The sequence below is a fragment of the Microcaecilia unicolor genome, chromosome 2, assembly GCF_901765095.1.
Source record: "Microcaecilia unicolor chromosome 2, aMicUni1.1, whole genome shotgun sequence".
NCBI lineage: Eukaryota > Metazoa > Chordata > Amphibia > Gymnophiona > Siphonopidae > Microcaecilia > Microcaecilia unicolor.
The window spans coordinates 70,567,395-70,594,007 of NC_044032.1; the positions used below are offsets into that span (position 1 = coordinate 70,567,395).

Genomic DNA, 26,613 nt, shown 5'->3' on the forward strand with positions numbered 1-26,613 from the left:
AGGGGATAGTGCTGGGCAGACTTATACGGTCTGTGCCCTGAGAGAGACAGGTACAAATCAAAGTAAGGTGTACACATGAGTTTATCTTGTTGGGCAGACTGGATGGACCGTGCAGGTCTTTTTCTGCCGTCATCTACTATGTTACCATGTTACTATGTATACTGTCTAAACAGTACCTGGGAATGTCAGGACATATAATTCACCAAGCCTCAACAAAGAGATCTGTCTCTCTTTCCTCCCGCGCTAAGACTGAAGCAACAGCCAGCACTAATGGGTAATTTTTCAAACTCCAGGCCAATCAGAGCCCAGTGGACAAGATCTGAAGGTATACTGCTGCTTGCTTCCTGCTTGTGTTAAAGGAAAAGAACATTCAGTTCCCTGTAACAGCTTTACAGCAAAGAAACACCACCTGCTGACCAAATAGGAGAAATGTACTTCAGGACATAATTAAAACAGGAAAATATCTAATACATTTTACAGGCTTAAAACACACTGTTTCTTCACAACCCCCAATGCCGAAATCTGCTGATTAGGAGTTGATGGTCAATGGTGTATAAAGCTGATGCAGTGTTGAGTGTGTGGTAATGCAAAAGTTAGTGTTCTGGTCCATTTCGATCCTTAGTTTATGTAGCATTGATAGCAGTAAAATTTGACGCTATGGTTGACTCTAAATCCAAATTGAAAATCATTTAGTAAGTGACTTTCCTCCACAAGCTTCATTAGTTAGTGTATCACTGCTTTCTCAATGATTTTTACCATGAACGGGAGCGTGGAGATTGGTCTGTAGTTATTCATTATTTTTGGATCAAGTGTTGCTTTTTTTAGGAGTGGTTCAGCAGTTGCCTCTTTGAGTGAGTCCACTAACGTGCCTTCTTGAAGCAATTTTTTCACTAGCTTTGTTAAAAATCGGACAGTTATCTCAGACATTGCCCTCAGTATTATCGAACAGCAGGGATCTGCCTGCGCTCTGGTTGGAGATAGGCTGTTCACTAATTTTTCTATCATGCTCTCATCCACCAAGCAGAAGGAGTTCCCGGCTTGGTTCTTTGCTTCTTGTTTTGAAGTGAGTATAACCAATCTCTCAGATTCTGAGCTTGATACTTTGGAATTCAGTTAATTAAAACATTAACAATGATGTTTGTACCTTGACAAGCATTGCAAGGAGAGCTGATCCCAACTCACGCTAAACAAGTATATAAATTATTCAGTAATAATAAACCAAAGGACTCAATATTAATATGAAAACTATATGCCATACAAAATATGGTAAAGGGATAAGGTAACATTCATAGATCACCAACTGATTATGGAACTATAGGAACATTAGAACAAATCAGCAGGACAGTATAAGTAACTTTAAGATTAACAATTTGCAGTTGAACAGATTATTTAGAAAATATTTGAACTAGGTTTATGCTTTGAAATTTACCATACAGATAACACAGAAGAGTTATATGAATTGGAGTATTATTTTCAGAAAATCTTTGTTGCTCCAAATAGGATTGTAATGCTGACAGTTCTTCAAAAAACTTGTAGTGTTGTTGATAGTTATTTTAATCTTGGCTAGAAAGAGGAGACCATATTTGGCCTCAGTGTTTTTAAGAATGGGAGGTATAATAAATTGTGCCATTTGCAAGTTATGTTTGTTTAAATCTGGTATGGACAGGACAGTAGCACCCTCATAGCAAATTGGACTTTTATTTTCACTGCTTGGAGTATTACTAAAGCATGATGATAATGTAGTGCTCATACAACAACAGGCCTTGTTTATTTGGTGCCAGAGATTCCGTTCCATGGTGTTGTGAATGCATGGACAAATTCAAGAGGTAGATTAAGCTGTAAATTTAAAAGACCTGGCAGAAATTGTTCTAAGAAGGTGAGAGGATCAGTACCCTCTGATCCTTCAGGTAAGCCCAATATTCAAAAGTTGTTTCATCTGGATCTATTATTCAGTAGACAAATAGTTGAAATGAAACTGAAAGGAGATTAGCTGAAAAGCAACAACAAGAAATACTTTTCACTGAAAGGGTAGTGGATACCTGGTATGCCCTCATGGTGGAGGTGGTTGGGCCAAAAGCAATGACAAAATTCAAAAAGGCCTGGGGTAAATAGAGAGGATCCCTATCTAGCAACAAGATGGGACCAAAGGAAAACAAATGACATAGAGGGTGTGTAATCTATGTAGGTTACCTCCTCTACACCAAGACATAGAGGAAGTAACCTACATAGAGCAGCAGGTATGACTGTAACCATCTTGCCATCTGCAGCTAGTTGGCTAGGGCCTTTGGGTTGAATGGGCTCTCCCAGGGGCGGACTGAGAGTGGTCTGAGCCCCTGAGCACTGAGGGTGGTGTGGACCCCCTGCCCGGCCGCTGGCCGACACCCCCCCACCCCCACTGCCACCGCCGACGCCCCCACTGCCCTGGTCCTACCTGAAGAGCCCTGGTGGTCTAGTGGTCTCTGCAGAGGGGGAGGAGCATGCTCTTTCCTGCCTGCTGCGCTGCTGCTATTCCCCTGCCTTCCGGCGCTGCCGTGTTTTCAAAATAGCGTCAGACTTCCCACGGTAGTCTCATGAGTCTCGACAGTCTAGTGAGACTTCCACAGGGAGTCTCAGCTACCATTTTTAAAAACAGCGGTGCCAGGCAGGGGGAATAGCGGCAGCACAGCGAGCAGGAAAGAACATGTTCCCCCCTGCAGAGGCCACTAGATTACCAGCGGGACGCCTTTAAAGATAGGACCGGAGAGGGCTGTCGTGTGCAGTGACCATCCAGGCAGATCTTCAGTACCCCCTAGAGTCTCTGGGTCCTCGGGCACTGCCCGGTTACCCAAATGGTCAGTCCGCCCCTGGGCTCTCCCATCATTTACAGGGTAAGTGAACAGGGAGGCAAAAGCCAAAGGTAGCAATTCAGTCTGAGCACAGGGTTTCATACCAATGGCAAGTTCCCTCCAAACTAATCCTCTCCAGTGATGGGAACTCTTCCTTTCTGGAAACTGCAAGGTGAAATTAAAGTGAAAAGCATCTTGCTTAATAGAGCCACACTATGTGTCACTGTGGGAACCCTTAAAACAGGACCCTAGGGTGCTTACAGTAGGAAAACTTGTAGAACAAACAGTCTGCATTCAGATCAATTCAATGACAGGCTGTAAGAAAGAAACTGGAATGAAGATGGTCCTTGTATCTCTACTAGATACTTTTCACAGAAACTAAGATAGGAGATTCACCTTGGTATTAGTCCTGATGGATTTTTCAAAACTTTTGGCACTGTGGACCATGATATTATGCTAGTTCAACTGGCAGAACAGGCATCAGTGACTCAATACTTGCCTGGTTCAGATCCTAGCTATCAGATAGGCAACAGTCCTACTGTTTGTCAGCATCTTGTCATGATTGTAGGTGGGTGGGTCCTTAGGCTGCAGCCGTTCAACAGTAGGTGCAGGAGTCCCAGCTGTTGGCAGGCAAGTTGCTCCAAGAAACGTGGAGATGTGGAGTAGCACTGAAAAGGACTCTTGGGACAGGCCCAGTAAAAACAGAGCCTGGGGTGGGTCTGAAAAGAGCCCATGGGGTCAGGACTGGCATAACCGGGACCTGGTGTAGCTCTGAAAAGAGCTCTTGGGGACAGGGCCAGCAGAACTGGGACTTGGGTGGCTCTGAAAAGAGCCCTTGGGAGCAGGACCAGCAGAACTTGGACTTGGGGTGGATCTGAAAAGAGTCCTTGGGGGCAGAACCAGCAGAACCGGGACCTGGGGTGGCACAGAAAAGAGCCGTTGGGGGCAGGAGTGGCAGAACCGGTACATGAGGTGGCTCTGAAAAAAGCCCTTGGGGGCAGGACTGAAACCTGGGGTGGAGCAGGAGACAGGAATACAGAGCTATACTGGAGATAGTAACGCTGAGTAGGGCTGGAGTCAAGACAGGATTATAATCGGGAGCAGGGGGAGAGGCGACAGAGAGTGCTGGACCATAGGGGTAGAGGGGAAGGGAGAGGAGACAAGGAAATGCTGGCTCATGGGGTAGAGGAGAGAGAGAAGAGACAGGGGGTTGCTGGTCCATAGGGGTGGAGGGGAAAGGGGAGAGGGCAGGTATTGCTGGATCATAAGGGAGAAAGGGGAAAGAGGCAAAAAGGAGTGCTGGACCATTGGGGTGGAGGAAAGAGGGGGTGGGCAGGACATGGAGATGTGCTACAAGTGTGGTTGGATAAAGAGAGACGAATTGTTGGGCTACATAAGTGTAGGAAGGAAGAGAGAGGGAAAATGCTTGGCATGGTGGAACCATGGGGGAGAGATCATGGGGGTTCTCAGGAGAGATGAGTGAGAAGAGGATGGTGAATATAGAGGGTAGAAGAATAGATAGAAAGTGAGTGAAAGAGGACAGGAGTCGAGGGAAGGAATGAGATAGGAGAGCTAGAGGGTGAGAGGAAGAGATAGAAAGTAGATAGGTAAATTAAATATAGGTGGAGGACTTAAGTGTGAAAGGATGAAATTTGAGTAGACAGACAGAAAAGAGAGAAAGAGGAAATATGTCAGAGATGGATACAAATGTGGGATACAAATGCAATAAATAAATAAATAAATTATTGAGGGAGTGGAAGAAGCTAGGAAGAAAATTGAAAAAGCACAAATGACAGGACCCACTAGAACGAGAACAGAAAACATACAAGAAAGCTTGTTTGTAGCGTCTATGTAGAACTCTGTAGCAATCCTACTTGTACTGTTTTACTAATAGTAGGTGTATAGGTATATTGGTCCCATGTAATATTGTAGTGCTGACTATTAATAGTTAGGGTTTATGTTGTTTAAATCATAGGAATTAATGCTACTGTAATATGGTAGGTTTAGTACATGTATGTTAGGATTTTTTCAGTTTTTGTATTATTTCCTGGTGTGCCTGATAGTGGAGAGATTTATATTGCTATTACACAGATGGCATGAGAATCAGGAAAAAAAGAAAAAATATATATTGTGATATCCTCCTTCTTACTCAGGGTGACCTGGTTTTCAATATGCAGATTATATGCAAATTAGTGTGCTACCCCTTCTCGCTCAGGGTGACCTGGTTCCCACTCAGCAAATTAAACAGGTCTCACCAACTGCATATTTCTCAGGCAACACTTTATTCCAGCCCCTGGGCACACTTCTTCTAGCTTAATACTTTATGCTTTCATAGATCTTCACAATGAGCCTCCCCACACAAATACATGGGCTCAGTACTACACCAATACTTTGGTGACTCTCAACCCCAGGCTTTGCAGCCTGCTTCTCTCGGTACTTTGGACACACAGTCCTTTCTTCTTTGGACACACAGTCCCCTCTTTGAACACACAGTTCTGGACACATAGTCCTTTCTTCTTTGGACACACAGTCCCCTATTTGAACACACAGTTCTGGACACACAGTCCTTTCACTGAACACACAGTTCCTCTAAGTACTGAGGACACACAGTCAAAGAAGCTTTAGGGACTTCTTACCCCAGGATTTTCAGCCTGCTGATCTCCTTTGGACACACAGTCCACCACATGTCCATAGGGTTAGCCTGTATCTTCCAGGGGATCTCTCTTCTTCTGCTGCTAGCTCACCTCCTTTCCTTTCACAACTCAGGTGGGGTATAAAGTGGTTAATTAGCTACACAGGACCCAGCCCATCACCTCCTACACCTGGGGACATCTCAGGGTTCTCCCTGGTCCTAGCGACCTCCACCTATTCTCATACTAGCGCCCTCTGGTGGCCTAGCCCGGATAGGACAGCCTCATACTTATCACAATATATATGTATTCTTATATTATAACTTCCATGGAGAAAATGTGCTATTTATGATCTGTATCTGTTTTGTGTGGTTTTTGTGGACACAGAGCATGTTTACATTTAATTCATAAGAGCTGCCATACTGTATCAGACTAAAAGGTCCTTGAGTCACGTATGAAGTGTCACATATGCGAGCATTGTCTGTCAGATGCATCCTTACTGAAAAAAGTTGAGAACCACTGCTCTAAAGAGAAGTATGAGCATGCTTTTCTTAGAAAATTGTGCTGGGAGAAAGTACCTACAGAGAATTGTATAGGCTTTTTCTGCGGGTACTTATTCTATAGAAATTTTATTTATTTATTTATAGCATTTATACCCCACTCTTTCCCGCTCGATAGCAGGTTCAGTGTGGCTTACAAAATTTGGTACAAGGTACCGCATAGATAACACAAAGTATGGTACAAAGTGTCATAGTGGTAATCCAGTTGTGTAGAGTAGGACAATAGGAAGAGATGTGGGAAGAGGGTTGTAGTGTGGGTAGTACTAGTGTTGTGGTTCAGGTTCAAGAGTTAAGTAGGGTTGTTTGGGTAGGCTTGTTTGAAGAGGTAAGTTTTCAACAGCTGTGTAATTCAAAAATGTAACCCGTGTGTGCTATTTCTCTGTGCTTCTTAAAAATGTGGGAATTTATTCTTTTCTGGGTAAAAAGTATGCAGTGTTGAAATCTGCATGTGCTTTTACCTTGTAAGGGGCAGGCAATTTTCAGACAGCCTGAAAATTAGCATTTACTTTGTAAATGACATTTGACAATTGCATTTTTGTGTTATTAACAAACATTAGATATTACTTCAACTTCATTCCTACATTTATGTGAATTTTTATTTATTTATTGTTATAGGCTATGACTGGGGAGTGGAAACCACCTGAAGATTTGAATGTGAAAGGACCTGCACCCAACAACAATGTACTCGGTCATATAATTTACAGGCTACTGGATATTGTTACCCCTATAAGACCTGAGACTCCACCACTTATATATCATTCATCCTCAATAAAGGGTTGTGTTCTTGGAAAGATTTTTTCTGGGAAAACCACTTCCCTAAAATACTTAGCACAAGGTACAATATTATTAATATGTTTCCTTTCACTTTCTTAAGTTTCTGATGTATGTTGTGAACTGGTCACTCTTCCAAGACCTGGCCAGGGCTGACCCTGCTTAGCTTCCTTCACAAACATTCACCAACACCAGGCTTCTTATAATCAAAGGTTTTATTAGTTGCCATTTAACATAATCTTCAGGGCTTATTTCTTCTTTAACTCAAACATTCCTTCTTCAACTCAAACATAACAAAAAGGCATTACTCAGAGTCTTCTAATTAAACCCTTTCCAGACTTAAAGCAGTTCCTCAAACTTTCACAGTTCAAACAGCCAAACACAAGTATTTACTTTTCATTTAAAGACTTTCTCAGATGGTAGTGCAGCTGTCACCTTTTCACCAGAGTTTCAAAAGTCCACAGAGTTCAGCCAGTACCTTCAAGGGGATCCTCTTCCCCCAGGTCTCCAGCTTCTTCCTTTCTCTTTCACTACTCAGGCAGGTATAAGGTGGTTAATTAGCTTCACCACCCCTTTAGGCTCTTCCCCCTACTTCCAGGCAGCACCCAGCCCATAACAACTTCCACCTGTTCCCACCCCAGGACTCTCCCTGGTCCTAGCAACCTCCATCTGGACATTCCCCCTACTGGCTCCCTCTAGTGACTCCTCAATAATGACATGACCTGGACATTTTTCCCTCATTTCTATGGGACCACCGCCCTCTAGTGGCCTACCAGGATAGGACAGCCCCTTATTCTTCACAATGTGTGACCCTTTCAGTTAATGTGGGCTATGCAATATTTTGTCCATGATCATGAATGCAGGACAGGAATACAGCCATATATTTGCTTATAAGAGAGAAGCATGTTTAAAGTGATGTATCTAAAAATATCAATGGCAAAAACTGCCATAAATGTGTGTTATTTATCGCAGAATCCTATTTTGTGCAAGGTAGGCTATTTACTTATAGTGCACACTAACGATGTTAGAGTACAATAATGTGGTAGCAGACTCTGGAGCAACAAAATAAAGAGAATCCACATTATAGGAAGGTAAGCAGACCAGAAAAAAGCACCAAAAGCCTCCAAGAATGAGTAACCAGAAATCAGGGACCCGACATGGACCGTGTTTCAGTGTGAACACCTGCATCAGGGGGTCATCCTTTGTAGGATACCTTGGGTGAAATACTGTTAAAAATCACAAATAAGGCTGTCACAACACATGCAGGAAACAATTTTGCTCGAGTTGCTCAGAAAATGCTGCACATGTTGATAGAGCAACTAAAAAGGATGCCCATGTTAACTCAAGAGAAGTTGTTTCCTGCTTGTGTTGTGACAGCTTTATTTGTGGCTATTAACAGTTTTCAAGCAAGGTATCCTACAAACTCTGACTCCTAAAGCAGATGCTCACGCCAAAACATGGGCCTTGTCAGGTCCTTCATTAAAGGTTTGCTGGCTACTTTGAGGCCAGTAGCATACTTAGGACCATACTGAGCCAGAATCATGTCCTATGAAATATGCTTCCTGGTGCCCCACTGTACTATGGCCAAGAAGAGGACTATAGCAGTGTGATAGAGGGTATTGATGCAGATAGACAGAAGCAAAACAAAACACTTTATTTATATACAAAAGATTATAAAAGCTCATTCCCTTCACAGGTGTGATAAACTTAGGAATAAAAGTCTCTTGGAATGCAGTTGCAATCTTACTGCTGCCCTGTCCCTGACAGGGCCCCAAAGTCTCAATGTGCATGAGTCTTATCTACGATATTAACCAAAACCAGGCCTAACTCTGGCTTGGCCTCTAGGAATAGAATTTCACAAAGTTCCAAGGTAAAACTTAGCCTACCTGCATTAAGCTTCTGCTGCTTGTACATGTGTGATCAAGGCATATGCTAGAGAGGTGATCTTGGCTTCCCTGGTCTCTCTGGTCTGCTTGTGCTCAGAGCTTTTATCTGGCTGCCTGAACCAGGCCCTAGTCATGTTCTTTCTGTTCTGTACTGCAGGATTTAATGTGACTCTGTGAAGGAGTCTTGTTAAAGGACAACCAATAATACCTGTATCCCTCCCCCTCAACTGAACCATATCCTGTTGAGCACCTGCATTAACAGGGCCTGAGAAAGGAAGCTAGCATTCTGATGCTGCCAGGCAGCCGGGTGTTACCCAGCAAAATAGAAGGGCTGAAGACTAAGGAGCCATCTCATGATTCAACCATTGGATTCCTTATGACGGACCAGCCACTTGAGGGACTCAATGTGTATTACCAAAGTAAAGGGGTGCCTTAACAAAGTATCCGGTGCCCACTTGACATCTAGGTTCTCCTTCTCAATTACAGCGTAGTTCTTCTCATGAGGAAGCAACTTCTGACTTATAAAAGCTCATGGTGTACTTCCCTCCCAATTTTTTGGGCCAGGATTGCACTGGGGCCTACATCAGATGCATCAGTTTGTGCCTCAAAACAGCAATTGAAGTTGGCACTAATCAGAACTGGCTCAGATCAGTAGGGCCAAGATGGCATCGTGAGCGGACACAGAAGTGGAAGCTCAGTGTCTTCTGTGGCTTATGTGGGCTAATCATGGTATCACAAGAGAAATACATGTACTTACCCACGAGAAGCTGTGTATGCCTTGGGCCCTAGACAGCAGACTGTTGCGAACTTTGTTGTCCCAGCTGTGCAAACTTTGTTGTCCCAGCTGCCAGAGTTGTAACTGAGGGGAGTGAGCTTGCTGGAAGATTTAGAGCTCAAAGCATTTTAGAAACAATGCTTAGCCCTTTGAATCGCAAGATGCCCCCCATATCTGAAAGTGAGGCACAGTGCACAGCGATCGAGTCTGGGATAGATATGGATGACGTTACCCTTGGAGTCCAAGACAGTGTGACCCTGCAATATGTCTGGAAAGAAAGTCTCAAGTCATCAGAGAAACCCACCACTGCAGGTACTATCCCTCTGGGTGAATTTGGAAGACCACTTTCACCATTTGTTGAAAGAACATTACTGAGTGAGGATTTCAGAATGGGGAATGTTATGAGAGGAAAATTGAAGCCTGAAAAAGTGACTTTGGAAGGGTTGTGGGATGCTTTAGGTGAATTGGAGTATTTCTTACTACAGTGTAGTGAATGTTCCAGAAACTTTACAGACTCAGATTAAACAGTGTGTTGAAATCATTACTAAACAAGAATAGAAATTGTGTGTGGTTGAAACACAAGTAGAGAAATTGAAATCTGATCATGCAGTAGTAATGAAAAGTAATTTGATTATTCATTGGAAATTGGAGAATTATGATTGTCATTTAAATTTAATAAACTTCTCAGATCTCCTGTATTGTCACCGTTGGAACTGTTGAAGAAATATCTACTGGAAATTTGCAACTCGTTAGTGACATGGTTCCATCTATAACATGAGCTTATTGATTAGACTGGAGTGAGAAAAGTGTGCACAAATTAGAGAAGGAGCCAGCTAAATTCAGTTTTGATCTTACAAGCTTCTTGGAAAACTTTAGCCCATTAATGACTAGGACAACTTTAACTGCTACCTTTGCTCTGGAACCTGACCGTAATTGGAACCTGAGAGAGTATTTTCATCAAAACGACTTTAATTTTCTTTGTTTGCAGGTCCCAATTTTTCCTGAACTCTGAAGAGCTAGTCAGTTCAGATGTAAAGCTTTTTTTTGGCTTATCGTTCTCAACTTTTAGCATTAGGAGGGTCTTTTTTCTGAAATTTCCATGTAAATGTTTCATAAATTTTTCTGGAAAATTTATGTATTTCTTGATCCTTTTGCAATACCCTCTCCCTCTTGAGGTGTAGGTACAGGTTTTAAGTGGATGAACTATAAAAATATTCTCTGATACCACTCTTGAATAATTTTCCTTATTGTTTTTCTTGTTTCTTTTTTTTTCTTTTTTGTTTTGATATAATCTAAGAAGTTATTCCTCCTAACCTCTTAGGAAATAAATACAAGAGATTCTATTAACTACAATTAAAGGTAAATGGAGGTCAAAACTACTCTAACTTCTTAGAGTAGTGTTGGCCCCCATTTACCTTTAATTTTGGTTAATAGAATCTCTTGTATTTATTTTTCCTTATATTATTTATCTATCAAACATTTTGCTTTGTTTTACTTTGCAAGATATATTTTTCTTTCAAATAAATCTTGTACTGTGGAAATGCAATAAAAAAAATGGCTCAGAGCAGAGGGCACCTTTCAAGCCTCAGAAGGTCTGTCCAGTTCAGAAGACCAGCAGACCTTATCTGGTTCTTTTTTCTGCAGAAGGCAAGTCAATGCCTCTGCCTTCTCAGCAAAACCTAGAATGAACCATCAGTAATACCCAACTAGTCCTAGAAATACAGGAACTTGCTTCTTGGAGTGAGGGGTAGGCAGCTTGATAATTGCTTCCACTTTTTGGATTTGGAGTCTTGCTTGTCTCTTTCCAAAGGAATACCCCAGGTACTGGGCTTCCTATTTTCCCAGGAAACACTTCTTCAGGTATGTTGTAAAGACTGGATTCTTCAGTCTTTACCGTACATGACAATGTCATGTAGGTATGCAGCGGCATAATCACCATAGGGTCTCAATTGGTGCTCAACCAGACAATAGAATGTAGAGGGAGCCCCATAAAGTCCAAAGGGTAGCACCATAACTAGAAAAACCCCTGATGTGTAGAAAAGGCAGTATTTTCCTTGGCAGGTGGAGTAAGGGGCACCCTCCAGTATCTCTTGGTCAGGTCCAATGTTGAAATGAACTGGACTCCTCCCAGCCTTCAGTCAATTAATTCATCCATTCAAGGCATCAGATATGCTTTGAGATTGAAAATTGCATTAACTTTCTGAAAGTCAATGCAGAAGTGAATACTCCCATCTGTCTTAGGAACCAGTACAGTGGGGGATGATCTGTTGCTTGTAGGTTCTTCTATGCCACCTAGTTTAAGCATCTCTTAGCCATCACCTGTTGCCAGTCCTCAGGAATCTGATACACATGCTGTTGGGCCACTATGCTAGGATCCCTGTTAATGTTATGGGATGCAAGATGATTTTGGTTTGGGGTATTGGAAAAAACATCCATATACAGGCAAACCAGTTGCTCCAAATCCATTTTCTGGATGACTGAGAGCTGGTCTCCAAATGGGACTTGAAAAAGCTTAGAGTGTTATGGGATCTCAGGTCTAAAGTCATCTTCCTGGACCTGCACCACTCTTATGGGAGTCCACTTCTTCAGTAAATTCACATGGAAGTTTTTTTTGCTTTCTTCTGCTTATCTAGTTGAGCCACCTTGTAGTTTACAGGTCCTACTTTCTCAACCACTTTATAAGGCCCTTGCTGTTTTCACAACAGCTTGCTCTCTGTATAGGTTTGTCCTAACATTCAACACTTAAATGGAGAGAATCCTGCTGCACTCTGGGGCACTTCCCAGATGGCAAGCAATACATAATGAAGTAAGGTGTTCCAATTCTTCCCATCTTCAGCAACAAACTTCTTCAGTCTTTGCATAAGGGTTTTGTTGAATCACTCAGTCAGGCCATTGGTCTGGCGATGGTACACAGAAGTCCAAAACGTCTTCACATTCAAAAAGGTGTGCACCTGTTTCATGATATGTGACACAAACAACATTCCTTGGTTTGTTAGGATTTTTATGGGTATTCCCATTTGTGAAAAAATCTCCCACTGAGCATTTATTTTCCTGGCAGATATCTATGGTTTCTGGATAGTGGGTTGCTTGTTACCTTGGGTGGTTCACTCCAGTGGACCAATGAGAATCCATGGCCACTCTTTCAAACAGGGTCTTGATGATGGGCATAGGCATGAAAGAGGCAAGGGGAACTCTTGCAGGACTATTTTTTTTTTGTTACATTTGTACCCCGTGCTTTCCCACTCATGGCAGGCTCAATGCGGCTTACATATTGTATACAGGTACTTATTTCTACCTGGGGCAATGGAGGGTTAAGTGACTTGCCCAGAGTCATAAGGAGCTGCCTGTGCCTGAAGTGGGAATCGAACTCAGTTCCTCAGGACCAAAGTCCACCACCCTAACCACTAGGCCACTCCTCCACTCTGAAATGGCAGGTCAGATGTGATTGGCATTATAGTTGTACCTGCTTATACATCCAGAAATATCAAGCCATAATGTGCTTCTGGGTTTTCTCTTTACTACATTACTTACCTATGATACGGTTGAGGGACTAATAACTGCTCTACATCATCTCCTTCTAGGGTTCCCTTAGCTACTCTATATAGTAAATCACGTTTCATTATAAAATATGGGGGACTTGCTTTAGTCGGTGTTGGTTGTCTACCAACTAATGCTAGCACTTTAGCTCAGACTTCCCTAAGGGATTCATCTTTCATTTGAGCTGTTTTGAAATTTCCAGCATTGACCTCCCCACTCCTCTCAGATAAACTACCTAAGGGATCTGGGATATCCTGGGTAGCATCCTCTACATCAAGGTCAGCATCTACTGCTGCTCCCAGATTCTAAGTATAATGTAACTTCTCTAACTGACATGGATGCTGGGGTTTAGTTTAGAGTTCTCTACATATAGGTCTGGGTCCTTCAGTGGGAAGATCTCTTGGAAAAATTCTTCCTTCAGCTTTTCTGCTAAAGTTATTAGCCGTGTCCAGACAGCCTTGAACCCTGGATAATCCTGACCTAGGTCAACCAGGAAGGGAAACCAAATTCCATCTGGGCTTGCCACACTGAGGTTTTGATTGAGACCTGAGCAGTCAGGTATTATATCATGTCTCCATGTACACAAGATAAAGTCTCTGTCTTCTCATAATCCACTTGAAGCCTGGTTATTATCCCCCTCCAAATAAGAGGGGTGTGCATCTTGGAATATGATTTGTCTGTTGCTGGTTAACAGGTTTCTTAAATAGGTAGTCCATGTTGCCTCTGGCCAGCTGATCAGTTCTCTCAAAGTTTACCAAGAAATAGTCTGAGTCATCTTCAGAGGTCATTTTAAGCAACACAGAAAATTGGAAAGCATGGATCTCACAGCCAGAACCATATGTAGCAGTGTGAGCAAGGGTGTGGGTGCAGAGCCTTTACAGACATAGCCACTCAGAATGATGGAAACAAAACAAACACTTTTTGTATATAAAAGCCTGTTTTGTTGACAGGTGTGATGAATTTAGGAATAAAAGTCTCTTGGAATGCAGCTGCAATCTTACTGCAGCCTTGTTTCTGACAGGGACCCACAGTCTCAGTATGCACTAATTGTGTCTTCAAGGTTAACCAAAACCAAACCAGGTTTTAGCTTGGCCTCCAATAATAGGATTTCATAAGGTTACAAGGTAAAACTTGGTCTACCTGCATTAAGCTTTTGCTGCTTGCATGTCTGTGGTGAAGGCATATGCTGGAGGGCTACTCTTACATAAGTATTACAATACTGGGAAAGACCAAAGGTCCATCAAGCCCAGCATCCTGTTTCCAACAGTGGCCAATCCAGGTCACAAATACCCAGCAAGATCCCAAAAATGTACAAAACATTTTATACTGCTTATCCGAGAAATAGTGGATTTTCCCCAAGTCCAATTTAATAACGGTCTATGGACTTTTCCTTTAGGAAGCCGTCCAAACCTTTTTTAAACTCCGCTAAGCTAACTGCCTTTACCACATTCTCTGGCAATGAATTCCAGAGTTTAATTACACGTTGAGTGAAGAAAAATTTTCTAAGATTCATTTTAAATTTACTAGTTTGTAGCTTTATCGCATGCCCCATAGTTCTAGTATTTTTGGAAAGCATAAACAGACGCTTCACATCTACCCGTTCAACTCCACTCATTATTTTATAGACCTAGGACTATAAACTAGGAACTAGGAACATTTTTTCACTAAAGCTTTGCACAGACTGACATTTAAAAGTACTGCAGTGATCAAGAATATACAACAAGAACTCAAGTGGACTTGCATGCACTCCATCCAAGCTAAGTAGCTGATATGTACTTTTAGATCTTTTACGTTTTATTAACAAAGTATCAGCTCCAGATTTTTGGACACAGAACATTGTTTATTTGCTAAGAACTTGATTAGGATGGAGGTAGGATGTGCCATGATGTAAATGTGGTGTTTATACACATTTTGAACCGCCAGATCACTGTAATACACCCAAAAAAACTGAGCACAAAACAACAGTTTTTTAGATATATTTTTTAGATATTTTTTCACATAAATATATTTTGCATTTATTTCTGCATTTGTTCTATTTCGTTTTATGGTTTCTGAAATAGTTTACTAAGTTAAAATGTAATGCCAAGAAGTGTAGAGTGATGCACTTGGGGTGCAGAAACCCAAAAAAGAGATACTGGATAGGAGGGGAGAGATTAGTAAGCTCGACTCAGAAGAGAGACCTTGGGGTGTTGGTGTCCGAGGATTTGAAGGTGAAGAAACAATGTGACAAGGCAACGGCTGTGGCCAGAAGGATGCTAGGCTGCATAGAAAGGGGTATAACTAGCAGAAGAAAGGAGGTGTTGATGCCCCTCTACAAGTCATTCGTGAGGCCCCATTTGGAGTATTGTGTTCAGTTTTGGAGGCCGTATCTAGATAAGGATGTAAAAAGACTGGAAGTGCTGCAAAGAAAAGTTACGAAAATGGTATGGGATTTACATTCCAAACCGTACAAGGAGAGACTTGCTGACCTGAACATGTATACTTTGGAGGAAAGGAGAAACAGGGGTGACATGATACAGACGTTCAAATATTTGAAAGGTATTAATCCGCAAACAAACCTCTTCTGGAGATGGGATGGTGGTAGAACTACAGGACATGAATTGAGGTTGAAGGGGGGCAGACTCAAGAGTAATGTCAGGAAATATTTTTTCATGGAGAGGGTGGTCGATACATGGAATGCCCTACCGTGGGAGGTGGTGGAGATGAAAACGGTAATGGAATTCAAACATGCATGGGATAAACACAAAGGAATCCTGTTTAGAAGGAATGGATCCATGGAATCTTAGCGGAGATTGGGTGGCGACGCTGGTAATTGGGAAGCGAAACTAGTGCTGGGTAGACTTCTACGGTCTACACCCTGATCGTCACTGAATACATAGGGATGGGCTTGAGTGTAAATTTTAAGGGGCTTCAATGTTAGCTTCAGAACTTTTAGTACAAGAAGAGTGCTGGGCAGACTTATACGATCTGTGCCCTGAGAATGGCAAAGACAAATCAAACTTGGGTATATATATAAAGTATCGCATATCAAGTAATATGAGTTTATCTTGTTGGGCAGACTGGATGGACCGCACAGGTCTTTATCTGCCGTCACTTACTATGTTACTATCCAGCTTATAATTGAAAAAGAAAAACGCCTATATTGCGACCCAAATCGGGAGATAGACGTTTATCTCACAAAAACGAATAAAGCGGTATAATCGAAAGCCGAATTTGGATGTTTTCAACTGCACTCCGTCGCGGATGCGGACAAAGTTGATGGGGGCGTGTCGAAGGCGTGGTGAAGGCGGAACTGGGGTGTGGTTATCGGGCGATCAGAGATGGGCGCCTTTCGCCGATAATGGAAGAAAAATATGTGTTTTTAGCGAGAATTTAGGGCACTTTTCCTGGACCCTGTTTTTCCACGAATAAGGCCCCAAAAAGTGCCCTAAATGACCAGATGACCACTGGAGGGAATCGGGGATGACCTCCCCTGACTCCCCCAGTGGTCACAAACCCCCTCCCACCACAAAATATGCCGTTTCACAACTTTTTATTTTCACCCTCAAATGTCATACCCACCTCCCTGGCAGCAGTATGCAGGTCACTGGAGCAATTATTAGGGGGTGCAGTGGACTTCAGGCAGGTGGACCCAGGCCCATCCCCCCCCCCCCCACCTGTTACACTTGTGCTGGTAAATGGGAGCCCTCCAAACCGCCCCCCAAACCCACTGTACCCACATGTAGGTGCCCCCCTTCACCCCTTAGGGCTATAGTAATGGTGTAGACTTGTGGGCGGTGGGTTTTGAGGGGGATTTGGGGGGCTCAACACCCAAGGGAAGGGTGCTATGCACCTGGGAGCTCTTTTACCTTTTTTTTTTGTTTTTGTAAAAGTGCCCCCTAGGGTGCCCGGTTGGTGTCCTGGCATGTGAGGGGGACCAGTGCACTACGACTCCTGGCCCCTCCCACGAACAAATGCCTTGGATTTATTCGTTTTTGAGCTGGGCGCTTTCATTTTCCATTATCACTGAAAAACAAAAACGCCCAGCTCACAAATTGTCGAATAAAACATGGATGTCTATTTTTTTCGAAAATACGGTTCGGTCCGCCCCTTCACGGACCCGTTCTCGGAGATAAACGCCCATGGAGATAGACGTTTTTGTTCAATTATGCCCCTCCATATAGTTCAAAGTAAGGGAATGGGACTTGATATACTGACTTTCTGTAGTTTTTTTGCAACTACATTCAAATCAGTTTACATAATATATCTAGGTACTTATTTGTACCTGGGGCAATGGGGGGGGGGGGGGGGAGGATTAATGTATTCTTTTACCAAACATTAGCTTGAGTTATCTGCACCAGGGCCCATAGGAATAAAGTGGGACCTGTTGCAGATAACTTGAGCTGACCTTTAGTAAAAGACCCCCTATGTGACTTGCCCAGAGGAGCTGCAGTGGGAATCAAACCCAGTTCCCCAGGATCAAGGTCTGCTGCACTAACCAATAGGCTACTCTTCCACTCCTCCATGCAATGTAATTTTTTTTCTCTTTGGCACTCGGTGACGTTTTAAAAATGAACTCCTTAACATTTTCTACTTTGTTTAACAAAAACAGCAGAAATTGGAACTCTGTTCTTAGAATTAAAAATGTATTTGAATATACCTTATTTTGTAACATGCAAATTAAACGCACAAAAATGTTCTCTTTTTTGGTTAGCCTACACCTCTATTCATATCATCTCCATTGACACTCTGGTTCAGGAAGCTTTGCAGGCGTTCCATGATAATGAAATGAATTCTGAAGGTGGAAAAAATTTGATTCTGAAAGTGGAAGCTGGGAATATGCAGATGGTATGCATAACTTCAGTACTATCTAAGCAAATTTCAAAGTACAATAAGAGCAAAATTAAATTCTATAGAAGGCAAAGTTCAAAGCCATTGATGTGTTTAAATATGTATATGGATGTAAATTGACTGTTTGATTCACAATACCACCCGCTTACCTAACCGGAGAAAGATAGCACACCTGGCAACATAGGTATTTTATACCATGACAAGTGCATGGCAGCTGAAGTAGTGAGCTAGCTAAACTAAAAAAAAAAATCTTGTCATAAGTTGGAACACATTAGGTGAAGCTTGCAGGATAAGACTGATTAAAATGAAGTGTGGCTTTTAAACAATATAAAATTGCCATTCAATCAGCTAAATGGTAATTGTATTCTTTACATATTGAGGATAACTGTCTAGAGCAAAAGAAACTGTTCAGGCTTTTTTCTTCATTGACAATTGAACCTTTAAAGAAATATGGTATGGGAATTCATGTCTTTCCACTGAAGCACTAGCTCAGTATTTTTCAGAGAAGATCTTGAAAATTAGGTCAGCTATTACTCCCAAATTGAAAGAGGTAGTATGTTGTTCTGCAGGTTGTATTGCTGAGATTTGTCCAGCGGATAGACGTTGGGCCTTATTCCCACTTATCACTGTTAGTAAGATTATGTATATATGTGTGCGTGTATGTGTATATATATATATATATATATATATATATATATATATCATCCTTCTGTGGTCATTTTTCTGCTTTGGGGTCTAAATTCTTTTCATATGCTGACGATATGTTCCTGTTGATACCTGTTCATGACTTAACACATTGCCCTTATTGCAAAGTTTCTGTTTTGCATTAGGAAGTTAGAAATGTTATGTTCTAAACTCTGCTCTGGTTAGATCGAGTGGGCAAGAATATTCCTTCAGATTTAATATTCCTTGATAGCTCCATATTAAAGGTTGACAGAGTGTAAAAGATATTAGGTGCATATTTAGATATTTCATTATCTTTAAGCCTCATGTTGATAAAACTACAACCAACAAAAAGTAGATAAAACAAACACAGAAAAGAGAAACAGAGAAGTCAGTGTGAGAGTTACAGTGGCAAGCTAATAATAATAAAACATAACCAATCACAAGGTGTTCAAGTGCCCATATGAGATCATCATTTAACACATACCTAATAGGCCACTCTGCCACTCCTCCACTCTACTCCACTCCCTTGAAATTTGGCCATCCATGGGAAGGACGTCCTCAACTGCCGTCACAGGAATGGAGGCATAGCGAAGGACATATTTAAAAAAAAAAAAAAAAAGACAAAAAGTTTTGAAGTTCTTTTTTTCCGGTGGGAGGTGGTTAGTGATCACTGGGAAAGTCAGGGGAGGTCATCCCCGATTCCCTCCGGTAGTCATCTGGTCAGTTCGGGCATCTTTTTGATGCTTGGTCGTGAAAAAAAATGGACCAAGTAAAGTCGGCCAAATGCTCGTCAGGGACGCCCTTCTTTTTTCCATTATCGGCCGAGCATGCCCATCTGTTAACCACGCCCATGCCCCGCTTTTGGTACACTGCCGACACGCCCCCTTGAATTTTGATCATCCTCACGTCGGAAAGCAGTTGAGGATGCCCAAAATTGGCTTTTGATTATGCCGATTTGGGCTACCTTAGGAGAAGGACGCCCATCTCCCGATTTGTGTCGGAAGATGGGCGCCCTTCTCCTTCAAAAATAAGGATAATTAGCCAGATTTAAAACATCTGATGTTATAGAAGCTGGACAACACAAAAAGATAAGCTAGCAGCTGTCTCCACTACTAGGCGTGCACTTTAAACGCAAGTTATCAATAGGACGATATCCGCTATTGGTTTAAGTTTTTTCTTTAAACTCTAAACCTTGCATGAAGTGTTTTTTCATTGTATCCTTTTAAAACCAACTTTTTTTTTTATTATTCAGGATATTGTAATTGAGACCAAGCATTGAGAGATTTTTTTTTCTTATTATTTTTTAGGTATCTATACAACTACTAGGTGGTATTAAGTCAATAATGCATGATATTTGCCTTTGTAACATGTATTAAATGGCACTATCATACATTATCCTATATAATAATTCTCACCTCCAACAGGATGTGCTTGGGACCGTGCCTGCCGGAAGTGGTCTGCTAGGCAGGCACGCACTGACCTCAGTGACATAAGTGACAGACAATTTGGCAAAGCAAAACAATCTGAGTGCTGGCCATTAGGACACAGGGTTGATAGGAGAGTTTTAAAAGACTGAAGGAACCGAAAGTGTTAAATGGGGGGAGTGGGAGAGTTCTGAACGACTGAAAGACATGAACATTTGGGAAAGGAAAACAATCTGAATGCTGGCCATTAGGACACAGGGTAGATAGGAGAGTTTTAAAAGACTGAAGGAAACGAAAGTGTTAAACTAAAGAAGGGGGGGGAGTTGTGAATGACTGAAAGACATGCAAATTTGTGACAGGAAAACAATCTCAATGCTGGTCATTAGCACACAGGGTACATAGGAGAGTTTTAAAAGACTGAAGGAACCAAAAGTGTTCGGGGGGGGGGGGGGGGGGGGGGGGGGGGGAAGTTCTGAATGAATGAATGAAATGAAAATTTACGAGAGGAACACAATCTGAATGCCGGGCATTTGTACACAGGGTAGGTAGGACACTTTTTCAAAAAAATGAAGGACGTGAAAGTATTACATCTTGGGGGAGGGGTGAGGAGGAAAGCGGTGGGGTATCCGGATACTGGGCGTTAGGGCCACGGGGGGACATAGACTTTTGAAAGCCTTAAGGAACCCAAAGTGTGGGAAGGAGGAGGAAAAGGAGGGGAGGGAACGGGGTGAGGGGCATTAGGAACAGGGGAGGGGGCCCTGTCACACACTCTCATTATCACACACACACTGTCACATAGACAGTCTCACTCTGTCACACACCCGCACATTCACTCTGGCTCTCTCTCTCAAACATACACATTCCCAGGAAAACCTTGCTAGCGCCCGTTTCATTCGTTCCAGAAACGGGCCTTTTTTACTAGTATTACTATAATGCATGTTAGTTTAAGTCACCACAGGAGGTCTAGGGATTCTAGGACAGGAATGATTCCCAGTTGCTTCTGCCCCTGCCAGCATCATGTTCCCAATGGCACCAGCAACCCCTAGTGATATTTTTGCAGTGTGGGATTTGAACCTCGGTCCCCTGGTTTATAGTCTATTACATTAACCACTAGGCTACGTGTCAGACCTGTTTGTTGTTGTGTTTAGAATGCCCACACATGGGCAAAATGTGGCTGAACAAGTGCACATGTTAAGTGAGCAGCACAGCTCTGACTGGGCATGGAAACTTCCTCCTGATGAAGCTGAATAAGTGAAACTGACGGCCTTAAAAGATAAGTTCCTGGTTTTTGCTTCTGCCCTTTAAAAGTTTGTTTAATTTTTGAAAATTTGAAAATAAAAAGTACATAAAAATTGTGGGCCCTGTTTACTGAGCTGTAGGTGCGCTATCTTTACAGTGTGCGTTAACACTAGAGACATCCTTAGGAATATATGGGTATCTCTAGCATTAGCACACCTATAGCTCAGCTTAGTAAACAGGGCCCTGTGTGTGCATATAATAAAAGTGTTGCTTTGAATAAATGATTTATAGATAGGGAAGAGGTTTAGTAGACCAATGATGGGAATGATGTAAGGTGGGTTAAGCCCATGTCACAATATGTTGCTACCTCTGCCCGTATTTTGCAACTAACGTGTGCATCAGCATGCACTGTTATGCCACAGTAGTACCACCTATTATCATGTTTTTGCAGTAACAGTGTATACTAATTTATGCATTAGTTGCCTAACCCACTTTAGTAAACTGGCCCTTTAACAAAACAAATTATTTCTGATAGCAGAAAGCCCTTGCAATTACATTTACCATGTATTCTCAAATATCAGCTACTACCACCAGTTTTTTTAGTGTTATTTTTATTATGTCATTTACAATACAATTCAAGCAAAAAAATTACTTAAAATAAAAGTAACAGAACAGTTTGCAAATATAGCAAAAAGAATGATATGCATTCACTAAAACTAGAAAAGAAGTAACAAATTAACGAATCCCTATAAGCCCACTAAAAAAGAGAAGGGGGTATCCAGTTTAAGAAATAAGGCTTATATTGCTGTAAGTGTGCACCAAAATTTAAATATATGCATGTTAAGTGCAGAAATCTTAACCAGGTTAATAAATTGGTGCCTTTATGCATTATGCAGCCCTTTTACTATACAGTGTTAGAATCTGGGCTTAGTGCCTCTTTACACTTGACTTTCTTGTGTGTTAGGCCCAGATTCAATGTGGTACTTTAAAAAAACATTTTACCTTTTTTTGCAGGCCAGCTGCCATTAGTGTTTGGTATTTGCAAAAAGGTAACGCAGGACCAGGCTTTCACGTTAATCCTGTGTTATCCAGTTAGCGTGTACTAATCAGAATGTGCTAGCTGAATAACACTTCCATTCCCCACCCATGACACACACCCTCCAAAAATATGTAACAAATAATGGCGTATGGTTAGTGCATGGCGTTTTGCGGTGTTTTCTCACTCTTTAAGGGCCTCTTTTACTAAACCATTCTAGCAATTCCTGGTACAGCAATTCCAACAAAGACCATTCACTTTGAACAGGTTTTGTCGGGTTTTATCTTAGCTACCACACTCTTGATTACTCTTCAAACTTTCTTAAACCTAATCTTGTTAGAAATCATGGTATTATTCTACAAAAGAGTATACATGCCTTTGTGGATTTTCTGTAAAAAAAATACTTAAAAAATATAATTTCTTTTATGTATAACTATTTTTTCTGCAGATTTCTCCACGTGCTCAGCTTGGTGCAAAGGCCGAGGAGTTGTTGAAAAAAGGAAAAAGTATCAGTGATGAACTGTTAATTGAAATAGTGGTGAAGGCTGTCAAGTAAGATTTGGTTTCTTTAATTTTTAGCTTAAAGGAGAATTGTTTCCTTTAGTTTGTACTCATATATGTAGTAGATGGCTAAATCAATATACTTATTCAAATCAAATAAGGATTATAAGTACATAAGTAATGCCACACTGGGAAAAGACCAAGGGTCCATCGAGCCCAGCATCCTGTCCCCGACAGCGGCCAATCCAGGCCAAGGGCACCTGGCAAGCTTCCCAAACGTACAAACATTCTATACATGTTATTCCTGGAATTATAGATTTTTCCCAAGTCCATTTAGTAGTGGTTTATGAACTTGTCCTTTAGGAAACCGTCTAACCCCTTTTTAAACTCTGCCAAGCTATCCGCCTTCACCACGTTCTCCGGCAACGAATTCCAGAGTTTAATTGTGCGTTGGGTGAAGAAAACTTTTCTCCGATTTGTTTTTTTTTCATGTCGAAATCCTAAAGCAAACCCTAATATAAATCAAAATTCTTTTAAAGTGTGCTAAACTAAACACTGGAACCTTCACCCAGCATGAGCCAATAAAAACATGCAGACCCCTCTAGCAACAGAAGCAGAAATAAGCAATTTAGGATCTTAAAAGATAAAAGATAATGCAAGTAATTGAGATAATTAACCACCCTAAAGTGAGAGAAATGTTCTGTTGTAAATTTTGCACTCAGGTTTAGATGGTAATATCCCAGCTGTTCTTCCACTTAATGTACATCAGGGATTTTGTATGATGCCTGTGTTTGTCTCAAGAGAGTATGAGATCATTTGACTGTGTTCAATAGCAATAATACACCAATCAAACAGAACAGTTTTCAAAATATCTCCCACTATGTAGACCCATCAAGGCTATTAATTTATTGGAATTTATTAACCACCTTTATGAAGAGATTCACTGAACGTAGTATACAGCAGGTACAGTTTAACATAAAGCTTACAATTTTGTTTACGGCATAACAATAGTAAAATAACCAAGTATAAACATAAATGCAATAAATGAGGTAAACTTGAAAACAGTAAACTGAAAACTAATAATAGAACTGCCATGAAACGTAATCAGAAATATACACATTTAACAGCAATGGAATTCAAAAACCAGAGATATAATACAATGTTAGCATAATACTAATGATATACCTAATAAGCATGTGTTAGAACATTCAACTAACATAGATATGATGCTAAAGATTTTCTACAATTCAGCTTACCATATAGCTGAGGGACCAAGACCAGATATATGATGGGAACAAGATGCATGGTACAGAGTCAGTTGGAATAATTAGATGGTTAGCTACTCTCAAGGCAAGTTCTTTGCATAGTTAAGCAAGAGATAGGGAACTGATTATAAGTACGTAAGTATTGCCATACTGGGACAGATCAAAGGTCCATCAAGCCCAGCATCCTGTTTTCAACAGTGGCCAATCCAGGTCACAAATATCTGTCAAGATCCCCAAAAAGTACTAAACATTTAATACTGCTTATCCCAGAAATAGTGGATTTTCCCCAAGTCCAATTTAATAATTGTCTATGGATTTTTCCTTTAGGAAGCCGTCCAAACCTTTTTAAAACTCTGCTAAGCTAGCCGCCTTTACCACGGTCTCCATCAACGAATTCCAGAGTTTAATTACACATTGAGTGAAGAAAAGTTTTCTCCGATTCGTTTTAAATTTACTAGTTTGTAGCTTTATCGCATGCCCCATAGTTCTAGTATTTTTGGAAAGCATAAACAGACGCTTCACATCTACCCGTTCAACTCCACTCATTATTTTATAGACCTCTATCATATCTCCACTCAGCTGCCTTTTCTCCAAGCTGAAGAGCCCTAGCTGCTTTAGCCTTTCCTCACAGGTTGGATTTCCTCATAGGTTGGATTTCTAAAACAGTTTTGGAACACTTAGCAAAAACAGGTTAAGGCACAGTCACTTACTTCATCCCAATAACTGGTGTAAATGCCCAAGCCTAGACATTAGTCAGAATACACATAAATTATAGTACACTCTACCCATGTTGTGCCCAGACTCTGACCATGTGCATGCACTCTGGCAAAGTACATTGACTTCAAAACATAGCATATAGTTTTCTGTTTCTCATTATTCTATAAGTGGTCATTTCCATATGTAAATGACTAAAATACCACCACTTGCACATGTTCCTTATAGAATTACCCCTTAGAGGGTAATTCTGTGACAGGTCACACACAGGTGCTAGTTCTGGTACCTATTCTTATTTTGGATTCAGCTCACATATTTTCAGTAGTAGTGAGTATGTCTCTGTCCCCAGAGGGCTTCAAATGGAAGGGCCAAGTTTATAAAGATGCATTAGCGTTTTGAGAGCACGCTAAAAATTAGTACGCACTAACCATGTAGATGCCCATAATATTCCTATGGGCATCTACAAAACGTGCATTAATTTTTTGCATGCACTAAAAAAGCTAACGCACCTTTGTAAACTCGGCCCTAATTTTGTTCTTTGGGCCATGGAGGGTTAAGTGATTTACGTGAGATCACAAAGAGTAGCAGCAGGATATGAACCTTTGCTTTCCTAGTTGTCAGTTGACTGCTTTAACAACTGAGTTACCCCTTCATTCCAGTAGGTGCCTACTTTTCTGTTGCAAGTGGCCAAAAATGCATGCACATTAAGGTGTGTTCATTTACACTAGCCCTATAGCTGATGTAAATGCTTGTGCCTAGATGTTAGCAAATACATATGTATATGATAGAATTCTATAATTTCCATTCATACCTCAGCGTTCTACTCATGCTCTGCACAAACTCTACCCACTAGCAAAGTACGCATCATCAAATCATTTCACATACTTGTCTGTTCTAAAAGAGGATATTTACATGTATGAATGAATAGAATACTAACATTTACAGGGTGAGGCAAAAAAAAAAAGTAACCCTTACAGTTTTTTCCAGTTTTCAATGCAATTGCTTTGAATTTTGACAAGAAATTTACATACTTATTTAGTCATCATACTTACATATTACTGTTAAACAATATTTAATATCAAGCTATGCTGATGTTACTGACATTTTAGCATTACTACCGTGCAATTTTTGCACATTAAAAATGCTCGAGCTAAAACAAAGTAAAATAACATCATTCAAATGATACAAATAACAATGTGTCAGAACTTTGCAGTCACTGTGAATGTTCAAAGTGTCCACCCCCCAGCTTTAACACAGGCCTTCACTTGCTGTGGGTGGTTCTTAATAGCCTTGTCGATTGGTCCCTGTGGCAGGCTGTGCCAGATCATCTGCAGTGGTTCCTTGAGTTTGGCGATTATTTGCTTTTGAAGAAATTATCGTATTATCAAATACAAATTATTCAAATTTAAATTATTATTTACAAAAGTGTACATCACTGTGATATCATTAACAGCTGTGGAGGACTTGCAGCTCATCTGCATATCCTTACAGCCTTCTCCGGGGTGACACCCAGGTCCACTCCGATCCACTCAGGGCCTCCGCTCTAGGTGCCCAGCGCTCCCACCAGGTGCTGTGGAGGACTTGCAGCCCTTCTGCATTTCCCCACAGCTGTATCCGGGGTGACTCCAGTTCCACCCCGATCTTCCCAGGGCCTTCTCTCCAAGTGCACAGAGTTTCCAGGTGCTTTTTGGCTAGGATCAGGCGACCCTCAGGGGGAGGAATGCTGGCTTCGGCCTAACCCCTGGTAAGTCTTTCCTCAGCTGAGAGGTGCCCAGCTCTACCACCGGCTGCCTTTCAGGTGCTGTGGAGGACTTGCAGCTCATCTGCATATCCTTACAGCCTTCTCCGGGGTGACACCCAGGTCCACTCCGATCCACTCAGGGCCTCCGCTCTAGGTGCCACGCGCCTAACGGCGCGCGGGGCATTTTTCTCTTTGTATCTAATCTTTTTCCAG

The 26,613-nt window shown here is 41.5% G+C and overlaps 1 protein-coding gene across 1 annotated transcript in view; it reads left to right on the top strand.

Moving 5' to 3' along the window:
- Nucleotides 1–26,613, top strand: part of SPEF2 (sperm flagellar 2) — a gene marked incomplete at its 5' end in the record, with an annotated part of 550,273 nt that overhangs the window by 269,034 nt on the left and 254,626 nt on the right. The window contains 3 exons of the mRNA XM_030191922.1: nucleotides 6,631–6,850; nucleotides 17,678–17,811; nucleotides 22,628–22,731. Of these exons, the coding sequence (XP_030047782.1) occupies nucleotides 6,631–6,850; nucleotides 17,678–17,811; nucleotides 22,628–22,731 (458 nt within the window). The remainder of the gene's footprint in view (nucleotides 1–6,630; nucleotides 6,851–17,677; nucleotides 17,812–22,627; nucleotides 22,732–26,613) is intronic.